This window comes from Tinamus guttatus, unplaced genomic scaffold (assembly GCF_059628265.1).
Source record: "Tinamus guttatus ecotype Peru unplaced genomic scaffold, ASM5962826v1 Tinamus_guttatus_pri_ptg000439l, whole genome shotgun sequence".
Taxonomy (NCBI): Eukaryota; Metazoa; Chordata; class Aves; order Tinamiformes; family Tinamidae; genus Tinamus; species Tinamus guttatus.
In genome coordinates, this window is record NW_028288973.1 from 1,041,220 (window position 1) to 1,052,575 (window position 11,356).

At 54.0% G+C, this 11,356-nt stretch overlaps 1 protein-coding gene across 1 annotated transcript; it reads right to left on the reverse strand.

The window, feature by feature from the left end:
- GGA1 (golgi associated, gamma adaptin ear containing, ARF binding protein 1) lies at nucleotides 1–9,272 on the reverse strand. Its single transcript, XM_088531901.1, has 17 exons — nucleotides 9,194–9,272; nucleotides 9,036–9,120; nucleotides 8,420–8,495; nucleotides 7,758–7,856; nucleotides 6,124–6,247; nucleotides 5,545–5,645; nucleotides 4,381–4,461; nucleotides 3,837–3,974; nucleotides 3,610–3,691; nucleotides 3,124–3,231; nucleotides 2,708–2,863; nucleotides 1,877–1,941; nucleotides 1,561–1,736; nucleotides 1,172–1,449; nucleotides 724–893; nucleotides 359–469; nucleotides 1–184 (listed from the first exon to the last, which is right to left on the reverse strand). The coding sequence occupies exons 1-17, from the start codon at nucleotides 9,222–9,224 to the stop codon at nucleotides 74–76; spliced, it is 1,992 nt and encodes a 663-aa protein (XP_088388027.1). The 5' UTR covers nucleotides 9,225–9,272; the 3' UTR covers nucleotides 1–73.
- Nucleotides 9,273–11,356: the final 2,084 nt, after the last annotated feature.

Below are 11,356 nucleotides of genomic sequence, written 5' to 3' on the forward strand. Positions count from 1 at the left end.
TCCTCAGGGCGCTGCAGCCTCGCAGGACCGGCCTCCCAGGGACTCTGCAGAGCAGGGCCTGCGAGGGAAAGCTCTAGAGGTTCCCCCAGGACTCGGGTGGGGGGAACTGGTCCACATCCCCCATTTCATTGTAGGTTTGCTCTCCCATGGTGAAGGTCAGCTTGTATCGTAGCCTCACTTTCTCCTGGAGATGGGGGAGAAACGCAATCAGGAATAGGAGTGGAAAGCCACAAGGCACAGTGCAGAAAGCTGCAGTTAGCACAGGGAATAGGGACAGGGTGCCCTCAGTGCAGGGGCGGCCAGGCCTTGCTGAGGTAACAGGAGCAGCATGCTCCTGCCCCAGGGATAGCACTGTTACCTTCTGTGGGTTGGCGAGCAGCAGAACTTGTGTGATGGCACTGGGGTGGATAATGGGGTTAAACGCTGGCAGCTCTGTGCCCGAGGGAGGCTGCAGCTTCACTTTCATCACCTAGGCAAAGAACAACACGCCACGTTCCTGAGAGAGGGACTTGGCCACCAAAGGCCCTGCTACCACTGAGTATTTGGGAGTCTTCCACCCTCTGATGAGAGAGAGGTATGGTGCTGGTCCCTGCTAATGTGGGGCAACACAGCTTGGTCTCAGCCCCACAGAGCCCCCACCGTCCACCTTGCCTTTCCTACAGTGGGAGGATCCCACCCATGGCAGGTCAGTGCAGGGGGCCTGAGCTCCAGCAGCCCCCTTACCTTAGGGACAGCAGATTGAAAGACAATGTTGCGGATGGGCTGTGGCGCTGTGCTAAGCATAGAAATCACCACCACAAGCACGTCGGGTCTCTCGGGCAGGGCATCCTTAGCGAAGTGGAAGAGGACACGGAAGCCGTGCTGATCATACACCGTCACAGGGAGGATGCTGCCTGCAGGAAAGCCAGGGCAGGCACCACTCAGCCAGGAGCGGAGCGGCCCTGCAGCAAACTCCCTATAACCCAAACTCCACACCAAGGGCTAGAATTTGCCACTCCTCTTCCATCTCTCCAAAATTCAAGAAGTTTTCTTATATTCCTCCCTTGCTTGTATGCACAGATTGTTCCACCCTCTTCATACCCTCTCTAGTTGCTTCTTCCCCAGTTTGCCTGGTCTGCTTCCAAACAGTTCATCCACCCCCAAACATGTCCCCCTCTTCCAGGCTACTCACTGGGTTTGATCGACTCCAGAGGCACAGTGATGTTGGCCAGCGAGATCTCCTGGGGCAGTGCAGTGGCAGGAGGCCGTGGTGGGACAGGGGCACCTCCTGTTGGAGTGGTGCCAGCTTTTGGAGGCGCTGCAGGGGTAGGCAGCTCTGAGGACAGGGGTAGTGTTGGACTGGGAGAAACGCTCTGGAGCACAGGCAGGGCACTAGGAGCATGGGCTGTGGTGCTGCTCTTGTTCTGTAAATCCCTCAGAGTGAGCCGTGGAGGTGGCTGCTGCTTCTCCCTGTAGGGAGAGAGAGAATAAGGAATCAAACAGGGCACTGAAATAACTGTGTGCAGCACCCATAAACAAGAGAGGCAACCAGAGATACAAGACTGCTCAGCTCCTGCTTACCACCGCACTTGCTGCGATTCTGGAGGGAGAGACTGTTGCAGCAGAGTCTTGCCCAGAAGGTCAAGGTCATCCAGGCCACTGGAGAAAGGCGGTTTCGGGGAGGACGCGCCAGCATCTGCTTTGATTGGTGGCGTTGCTGCAATAGGGGCAATGCCAAACTCGCTGCTATCCGACGACTGCAGAGAGAGTGCACACGAGAGCCCCCCGGCAGAGTCATATCAGCATAGCTATCAGATCAGGGATATCTCTCCTTACCTGTTCCAGGTGTTGCTTCTGCCACCCTCCCCACCTAACTACATGGCTCCCAGCATGTTACCTGGAAGCTGTTCCAGCCACTGCTGTCACCAGCTGGGGCAGGAGGTGGTGCCAGGTCATTCAGACCTACCAGGGGAAAAGCAAACATGAAGTCTTGCTATCAAGTTGGTAAGGGCCTAAATAAGGCAAATGTAACTGACATTTCTCTGACAAGACAGGACACAGAAGAATCAGGGCAGAATAACCAACGCGTTCCCCACTTCTGTCTTTATCTCTGCAAGGGAAGGAGCAGGAAGGATGACAGTGCTCCTCCCCTTCACGCTCTAGTCCCCGCTGCCACAGGCAGATGTGAATACTGCTCAGTTGTCAGTCTCCACTTGTACTTGTGTGTGGTGGTTGTCTAGGTTATAGTGTTGTACCCAAATCATCACTCTTAGGGAGATGGACACACTGTCAGAAAAAAAAAAAAAAGGATTCTAGAGTCTTCTAGGATTGGCAACTCACAAGACTTCCATATGAGCCATTATGCAAGTCTTGTGTGTCTGCTGTCACTCCAAGGAGTAAACACAGGAGGTGGGGGTGGCCCACCCTTGTGATCCCATCTAGCAATGGCCATTGCATCACTCTCGATTTACCTGCCAGGTCAGTTTTCTGAGAACAAAGCAGAGGGTAGATCACTGCAGGTTTTCACTGATAAGTCAGGAAAACATCATGTGAAATGAAGCTCAGAATCAAATCAGACATTTTCCTTCCTTTCTACCACACTAAGTGAGGACCACCTCTTGTTGTCTCATGATTCACCTCTCCCAGAGCTGTTCAACATTCACGTTCCTCCACCAGAATAACCATCCGCTCAGACTTGCGCTCAGAGCTTTTACTCTGGTCTTCTCACCTAAAGACATGAGTTCATCATCCAGCAAGGAGACAGAGGCAGCTGGGTCAGGCACGGGGACTGCTGAGCCACCTGTGAGGGTGGGCAAGGCTGGGTAGGAAGGGCTGGTTGCTGGGAGCTCTAGACCTGACAGATCTAGGAGCGCAGAGGTGCTGCCTGCAAAGATGGAACAGGGTAAGAGAAACTCCTGAGTCCCCTGGTGTGTCCAGAGCCAGCTCCTGTCCTTCCACCACCTCCAAAAGGGAATCCCTTCCCCTGTTCTCCCTTTTAACTCCCTCTGTTCATGCAGCAGTCATCTCCTCAACATCACTTTGACCTTCTGCATGTTTCACCTTTTGACATCACAAGATCTTCTTTCACACTAGAGAGAACCAGCAACAGGGCCCCTGTGCTGCCCAAATACTAGGGCTCCTCACCTCGAAGAGGACCAGCCACAGTCTCCCCGTTGATCTCTTCTCCCCGCACAAGCTGCTTATAGAGATTGATCACCTGTGTCAGGTTGTCATTGGCTTGCAGGATCTCCGCTGAAATTGAGGAGGTGGGAAGTTTGAAAAGACGCAAGAAATGAAGACCATGACTTTAACCCCACCTCACAACTCTTCCTTGAGAGCAAGGCCCAAAAAACTAAGAGCAAATCATTACAAATAGCATTTTTGCCACTACTGCTTCAAGACATATGGCGGTGTGTTAACACCTACACAGCACTCTCAGGAGGGCAAGTGCAAGTGCTGTCCCCACAGTGAAGTGGAGGAAGTCTGTAATCCTGCTGACTGGTGTCACATGTTCCCGCTCAGTGGACTAACCACCTCGAGCAGCACATAGCTCTGAGAAATGCCACACTATGGACAGCAAACGGGGATTCCCTGGGACAAGATGATTGGAGAGGGGCCAAGTCTGCTTACCTAGAGCTTCATCGTTGTCTTCTGTGTCACTAGCAAGTCGGAAAAGCATAGGCCTCATGCGTTCACAGCGCTGATACAGCTCCTGGGGAAGAGGAGAAAGGGGCACCGAGGTGGTAAGCTCAGGTAGGGATGCAAAACAGGTAGGAAGGACTTGGGAGGGCAGGGTAAAAGACCGCACGCACTCCTCACTGTTTAACCCCCAGGATGCCAGGACAACTTTTCCTCACCTTCATTAGGTCCTCATTGCTCTCTGTTGTCTCCCCCTTGCTGTAGCTGGTCACCATCTCTGTCAGCAGCTTCACATTGTTGTTCACCTCCTCAATGGCATTCACCCTCTTGGAGATCTTCTCCATGCGCTTCTGGTCCTGAAGAACAACCAAACTGTGAAGAATGTCTTCACCCTTGTCCACAACTTTGGGAGACAGAAAGCTGAGCCAGGCTACACACCAATTCCCTGGATGAAGGCACAGTAACACTGGCCCCAAAGGACCTCCCACACAAGTGGGAAACTCCAGATCATCTCTGGTCCACCAGATGGGGTGGATTTGCTGCAGCCGGACTTGTGCCGTACAAGTGCCCAAGGGCATTCCTCCTAGTAGCAAAGTGATAGCAGAATTTGCACAGAAACTCTCTAGCACCTCCTGCAGTTTTGGGCAGGAGCTCCCCCCATGCCTGCACGAGGACAGAGACTCACTGCTGGATCCCCTTGTGCTGACTGCCAGTATCCCACACCACCCTCCTTCCCCCAGCCACACTCTTCCCCAGCCTCACCTCCTGAACCATCTCCTTGATGAGCTTGTTGGCAGCCCGGAGGTCCTCCGGGTGGGAGCTTTTCAGAAGACGAGCCAGTATCTGTAGAAGAGAAGATACCTCTGGGCCCAAGCTGAGGCAGGTGGCAGGTAGAATTGCTCTAGCAATACCAGAGCCAGTGAAGTCCCCAGCAAAGCCAAACCTAGCCGAAGGATGGCATTAACCAGTGGAAAACCTAGCTGAATCACTTGTGGGCTATCGGAGACCAGGGAGAAAAAAAAAAAAAAAAAAAAAAAAGCACAACTGCTCTTCTTCCCCCTGGTGTGGTAATAGGGGCTTGAAAATGCCCTGCATTCAAAACCTGACCTTGCCTGCTGGTTATCCTCTGTGGAGACCCACGAACACAGCAGCATTAGTACTGAGAAACAGAAAAGCTGGTTTAACACAGGGAATTACCACAGGACTGTAGCGGACTCCCATTCCCACCTCTTTACACAGCCCTTTTGCAGCTGTAGTTGGTAAAGAGGGAGAGCTCCAATTTCCCTCACACACTTTAGCCTGTGACCAGTTCCACAGGCCACCTACAAATCCTCATCAGTACATTCTCCATGACACCTCTTTGGGGAAAGGGCCTGCAGAGGCAAAAAATTAACCCATACAACAAAGGTGGATCACATCTTACTTCAGAACTAAAGTCAGAGGAGCTCCAAACTTCCTTAAAAAATTAATCATTAATAAAGCAGAGATGTTTAGCTGAACGGTAACCCAAGGAAAGGCAATAGAGGACGGGTACAGGAGGGTATAAGCAGTTGAGCAATAAGAGGATTGCAGCAGTAGGGAAGAATTACCAGTAACAACAGGGAGAGCTGGCCTCAGTTTGGCCCACGTAGCCAGATAACTCGGCTCACAGAGACAGCAAGACAGCAGCCTCCCAGATCCTGCGGGGCTCACGTCACCACTTCACCCTTTGCACAATCCCGAAGCCAAGAGTTCCAGAGGTCAAATGGATCTACGTGCCCTAGCTCTGGCTATTTCCTTAGTCCTGACTTAAGCACAGACCCTCAGCATTCCTCTGCTCCGCTCCCTGAAGCATGCCACAAGGAACAGGAGACCTCCAGGGGGAGAGGACATCCTGGAGGGAGGAAGACGCCAACTTCTGGCCCTCTCCCTGAACACAGCCCTTACCTTGGATTTCTCTTCATCATCAAAGATGATGTTCTTGGGCCGAGGAGGAGGTGGTGGAAAAGGAGCATCATCAGGCAGTTTTGGGTCACATTTCACAATTCCTGAAGTAGAGATCCATGGACAGGTCAGGAAACTTCACACACTGGAGGATGAAACCATCACCTAGGACATTTCTTCCCCAATGGCTCAAACTCAGCTGAGACTGAAGGGGTTTGGGTCTGTTCCTGCCATCCATTATCCTGGACTGTTTCTATATCATTTCTTTTCCCTTGATAAGAATCTCTTTGTGGGTGATCCAAAGTCTACTGCCTATGAGAACCTAAGTCTGTGAGAGCACTCATAGTCCCTCAGTCCAACTACTCCTAGTGCCCCTCTGCAGTAGGGAACAGGCAGATATCCCCCAAGAAGCAATTCAGATCACAAGCAACAACTGCTGAGCAGCTAAGATCCTCAGGGCACCCATTTCTTTATCTGCCCTCGTTGCTGAGGCAGAGCTGTGGATGTGCTGGGTCTGAGCGCAGGAAAGTGGAGTCTAAAAAAAAAAAAAAAAAAAAAAAAGGGCAATCCATTGCCTCTCACCTTGTTTCTTCAGCATCTGGTAGGCTTCAGAGATCTTCACCTCGTGAGGCAGCCCTAATGTCCAGCTGTACATGAGCTCCAAGATCTTTGACTTGACTTTCTCTGGTGTCCGGCTGCCAAGATACTAGAAGAAAAAGAGAAGAGGTGGCTTGGAGCTGATCTGAGCTGTTGCAAACCTGGCACATTCGTACCCTCCCCCAGGAAAAGTGAGACAGTTCCCAACGGCACAAGAACAGAGGAACTGAGCAGGGAAGCCACAAGGCTTGCAACAGTCCCCTGCTACCCCTGCTCCCTAGCGCAGGCAATGCAGCCAGAGAGATGCTGGGCCAGTAGCCCTGAACAACATCCAGGAGTGAGTGTGAAAGCTCAGGTGGGTCTGTGTCACCTTGTGAAGGATGCGGTGCTGCCGCTGGAGGCATTTGCAACCAAGCCCTTCAGGGCTGAGGGCAACAGGCTGTGGGGCCCAGGACATTTTCTCAGCTGCACGCTCTGACACAGAGCTCCTGACACCCTCTGTGGCCACACGGACCCCCCACAACAGCACCCAGCCACGAGATGTTCGAATGCTGCACCTCCCTCTTGGCACGCACACATCCTTTGCCCTGGTTCTACAGGTCTGCTGTGCACTGGTGGCAGAAACAGTGAATATCCCACCAGAGCGCCGTGGCCTAAGTGCACAGACATCCCCTAGGGCACCTGGCAAGGGGACTCTAGGACATTACTGTTCTTGGCCATTCATGGCAGAATCTGTGACTGACAGACTGAGGTTTTTCATGCTCTCATTTGGCCTGTGTTCCCTTAACTCTGTATTTGCTGGTAGCAAAAGCTAACTGGCCTGACTGAAAAGAGCAGCATGCCAGGCTTGTTCTGGTGTGGCAACAGCAACAGAGGAGCAGGTAATGACTTTCAGTGCTTCATATGGCCTCTCCAGAGCATCGCTGACCAAGTCTGGATTTGCCCTCTTAGAGGCAAAGGCCGGGCCATCCTGGTGAGAGGCAGTCATGGTGCCAGGGCTGGAAAATGTTCCCCAGCACAGGCAGCACAGATGAGATTCCAGTGGAGACACAGGTGACCCCTCATAAGCACTAGCTGCATCAGGTCTAGCCGGGGCTTCCTGGATGAAGAATCAGGCTGGGGCAGACAGGTAGAAGCTCACTTTCTCACTGGATGGCTCACCAGGGAATACGGACCACATCTCCACCTAGTGTTGCTCTGTTCTCATGTTCAAGTGCCTGAGGGGTGAATGTAGGGAGGATGGGGCCAAGCTCTTCTCCATAGCGGTTGGTGACAGGACAAAGGGTAACAGGTATAAGTTGAAACACAGAAAGTTCCACCTCCATATGAGGAAGAACTTCTTTACTGTTAGGGTGACAAACCCTGGAACAAGTTGCCCAGACAGGTTATGGAGTGTCATTCTCTGGAGATCTTCAAAACCCGCCTGGATGCCACCCTGTGCTACGTGCTCGGGGTATCCCTGCTGAGCAGGTGGGGTTGGACTAGATGATCTCTAGAGGTTCCTTCCAACCTCAACCAGTCTGCGATTCTGTTATCCACAACCTTTCTGCTCCACCGCTTCTTGCCCAAACCCTCCCACCACCACGACTCCCCTCCAGCGCAACCCCCCAGGGACACACCTTGGGTGACACCACTTTGATGAGCTCGTTGAGGAAGCGGAACTTGCCCACCTCGTCGTGGAAGCGCTTGCCGCAGCTCTTCATGCAGGACTCCAGCACCTGGGGAGGGCGCTGCGTGAGCCTGGCACAGACCCGGGGAGCCAGCCCTTCCCGGCTACCCCCTTGCCGGGCACAGGAGCCTGGGGTTATCCTCGCTGCAGCCAGGAGGGGCACCCCCTTCCCCTCCTAGGGGGCCAGTCACTGTGGGGTGGCAGGGAAAACCTCCCCTTTGGGATGAGTCTCTGCAGAAGTGGCTCGGCAGCGCAGGGAAGGTGATACCCTTAGCGCGCAGGGCTGACATGCAGGAGGAGAGCTCACAAGCACTCAAGTTTCACAGCACAAATCCAGAACGTGGCCAAGGGAATAAAAAGCTTCTCACTGACTTCACCTGGCTCTGGACCACAGTGTTCAGTAGTCACGATCCTTCCCAGGAATTGAGGACTTTCTAAGCAACTACCCACTCCTCTCCAGCCCCCTCATCCAGAGCCCTGTTATACCTGGGCTTTCTCAGAGCAAGACAGGCACCCAGGAGCTCAAAGCCTCCCTTGTTCCTCAAGTCAGTCTGAAGCAACTCCACACCCTGGCCCCCTCTATCTGATTCTACAGCCCGCAAATGCCCTTACCGTGAGGGCCTGGATAGCTTCCCATTCCTGCGGAGACTGGATCTTGTGGGCAAGAAGTCGGGTGGCGAGTGGAGGACTGGAAAGAGTGGGGGGAAAAATGCTAGCTGGTTAGTGATGAGAAGGCTAGGACCTGCACCTCCGTCTGGGTACCCCAGGGGAAAAAGTACGTTGCAAGTTTAAGATATTGATAAGGCCCCCAGGTGACTTCAAAAACTTAGCAGAACCTTCTTTATTATACTAAGGCAATATATGTATCTGAAGTAAAGTACAGCTATATTGCAGGTGCCAGGAGACCAAAAACAAAGGGGAAATACCTCTGTGAAGCTCTAGGGAGTCTCTAGGGCAGAGAGGAACCACATGCGGGGAACATGGCCACAACACTGAGGTAAAAGAAGGGCTTCCAGCTCCGAGGGCCTCAGCCCGGGGCAGCTGCCCCCTGTTCCAGCTCAGCCACCGCCTGCAAACTCCCCTCCCGCTCCGCACGGGACCGGGACCCCCCGGGTCTCCTCTGAGGCACTTCGGCCCTCGCGACAACCGCACTGAATTTCACCAGGCAGCTCATGACAAGCCGATGCCGTGCCCGATGCGGCCGGCGGGGAGCAAGGAGGCCGCTCACCCCTCCAGCTCCTTGTTGAGCTGCTCGCAGAACGCGCTGATGCCGCCCCAGTCCAGCTCCTTGTTGAGAGGGTTCGTGGCCTTGTCTGCAGGGAGGAGAAAGGGCAGGTGAGCGGCTCCGCGGCGCGGCCGGGGCGGGCGGGGGGCCGCGGCACTCACTGATCCGCGTCTCCAGCGTCTCGGGCTCCATGTCGGGCGGCCCGGGCGCCGCTCAGCGGGGCAGCCCCGCGCCGCCGCCGCCGCCTCGCCGCCCGCCCCGGCGCCGCGCCGCCATCGAGGCCCCGCCGAAGCGTCTGGAGCGCCGCGCCGCGGGCCTCGCCACGGAGCGGCGGAAGCGGCGGGCGCAGAGCGGCGCCGGGGGCCCCGCGCGCCCCCTGCCGGGAGCCCCGCGCGCCACCGCAGAGCGGCGCGCGCCGGGAGAGGCGGGCGCGGGGCGGAAGCGGGAGGCCGGGAGGGGGGGAGGCCGGATAGGCTGGCGCGCCGGAAGCGGGCGCCGTATCCCACAGGAGCCGCCCCAGCGGCTCCCGGAAGTGCCCCCGTGCTGGCAACTGAGGCCTCTTCCGGCACAGACGCACAACACTTCCGCCCGGGGCGGGGGGGAAGCCGCGTGTCCTTTCGAAGGACACGGGGGAGAGGCGGGGAGCGCGGCGCATGCGCAGTGCCGCGGAGCCTCTCCCGCGGCGGGGCCGGGCCGTTTAACGGCTGCAGCGCGAGGGCTGGGGAGGGTTATTTTATTTATTTATGTATTTGTCTATCTATATATCTATTTATTTATGCAGGCTTGATGAGTTACACGGGAGAGGTTATTTATTTATTGTTTAGACTTGATGAGTTACATTGGGTTACCTCTCCCCGCCGGGGGCAGGTATTTTGGGAGGAATTATAAATACCGGCAAATGAACTTTTGCTTTTCCCGTGTCCCGGCTGGGAACTCCTTTAAATAGAAATCCTTTCTTCCCTACGTGGGGCTGGGCTTGCTCCTCCTCCTTTGTGTTTTAACAGCTGTGAGGTGGTGGTGGTGGTGGGGAAATAAAAGTCCGTAAAAAAAAACCTCGTGTCATTAGGAATTTAAACTCCACATGTCCCTTTTCTCCTTGCGGCTCCAGTAATCCAGGCCAGTGCTAATTATGACGCTTAATAAGCACTGCTTGTCTAGTCTGTGCTCCAGTGATTCCAGAAAGAACAGTGTGTTCCGTGTGCAGCAATTTTTCTTTTTTTTTCTCCCTCTCTGTTTGTCTTAAGTTAATGCTGGCGAGAGGTGCCAGCGCGAGAGCCTCTGTGCGCAGTTCTGTCCACGCCTGACCCGCGTCCCGCGCGCTGCCCCGGTGGTGGGTTCGAGGCGCTGGGCGGTGGGAAGGAGAGCGCGGCGCGACCCGCTCGGCACCCGCGGCTCCCATCCCAGGCAGACGCATGAGTCAGCGTGGTCCCGCGCTGGGTTACTCACTGGGGGCACGTTAGTGATAGTGTTAGTGCGCAGATGGGAGAGGAGCGAGCTGCTTTGGTGTCGCGCTTAATGCCTTTTCCGTATGGGTAGTCATTGTGTTTTGGGAGACTTCGGCCATTAAAAAGTACTTTTTTTTTTTTTTGTAGCACTTGAGTTGTTCTTTTTTTAACTGTTACTGCCTTACATCACAAAGCCTTTTTTTTTTTTAATGCCTTTCATAGAAAATTGCCACATCCTTCCCTCTGCTGTGCTCAGGCACGTTTTACGTGAGTTATTTTAATCCTGTGAGTCAGTCCTGCCTGTCACTTCTACCTCTTTGATTTTTTTTTCTGAGAATCCTTAACTTGTCTTTAGGAGGCCGGGGCCTGCAGCTTGCATTCTAGGTCGTGTAAGAGCTGCGTTGAGGGTGAGTATCTTCTCTCGCTGACCCACAAAGAGATCGCGCACGCTGAAACAGAAGCTGCAACAGTGTGGGGTTTCGCATCCCCTTCTTGCAGAAGTTTCGGTCTGTCCGAGCCTTGAGATATTTATTTCCCTGTCTTTGCCAACACCCAGTTGTTACTAAGATGAATGGGAGGCTGCACCTCTTTTCAGCTGGTTGCAAACAATGGTGAACGAACTTGGGCATAACATTTATTTGGCAAGACCCTTTCAAACCTTTCTTTTCTTTCTCCTAAAAGTAGAGTGATATGTACTATGAGGGCCTAAGTGCAAAAGAGGGAATAGGCCCGAGTTTTCTGCTGGATCTCTCAGCAAACAAACTGAATTTTCCTCCTGGCAAAAGTGCTTAGATGATGTGTGAGTAAAACCTTTCTCTTGTCCCTCATTTTATTTTTACTGGCATCCCAAACCAGACTTGAAGGCTGACGGAGTGAGAC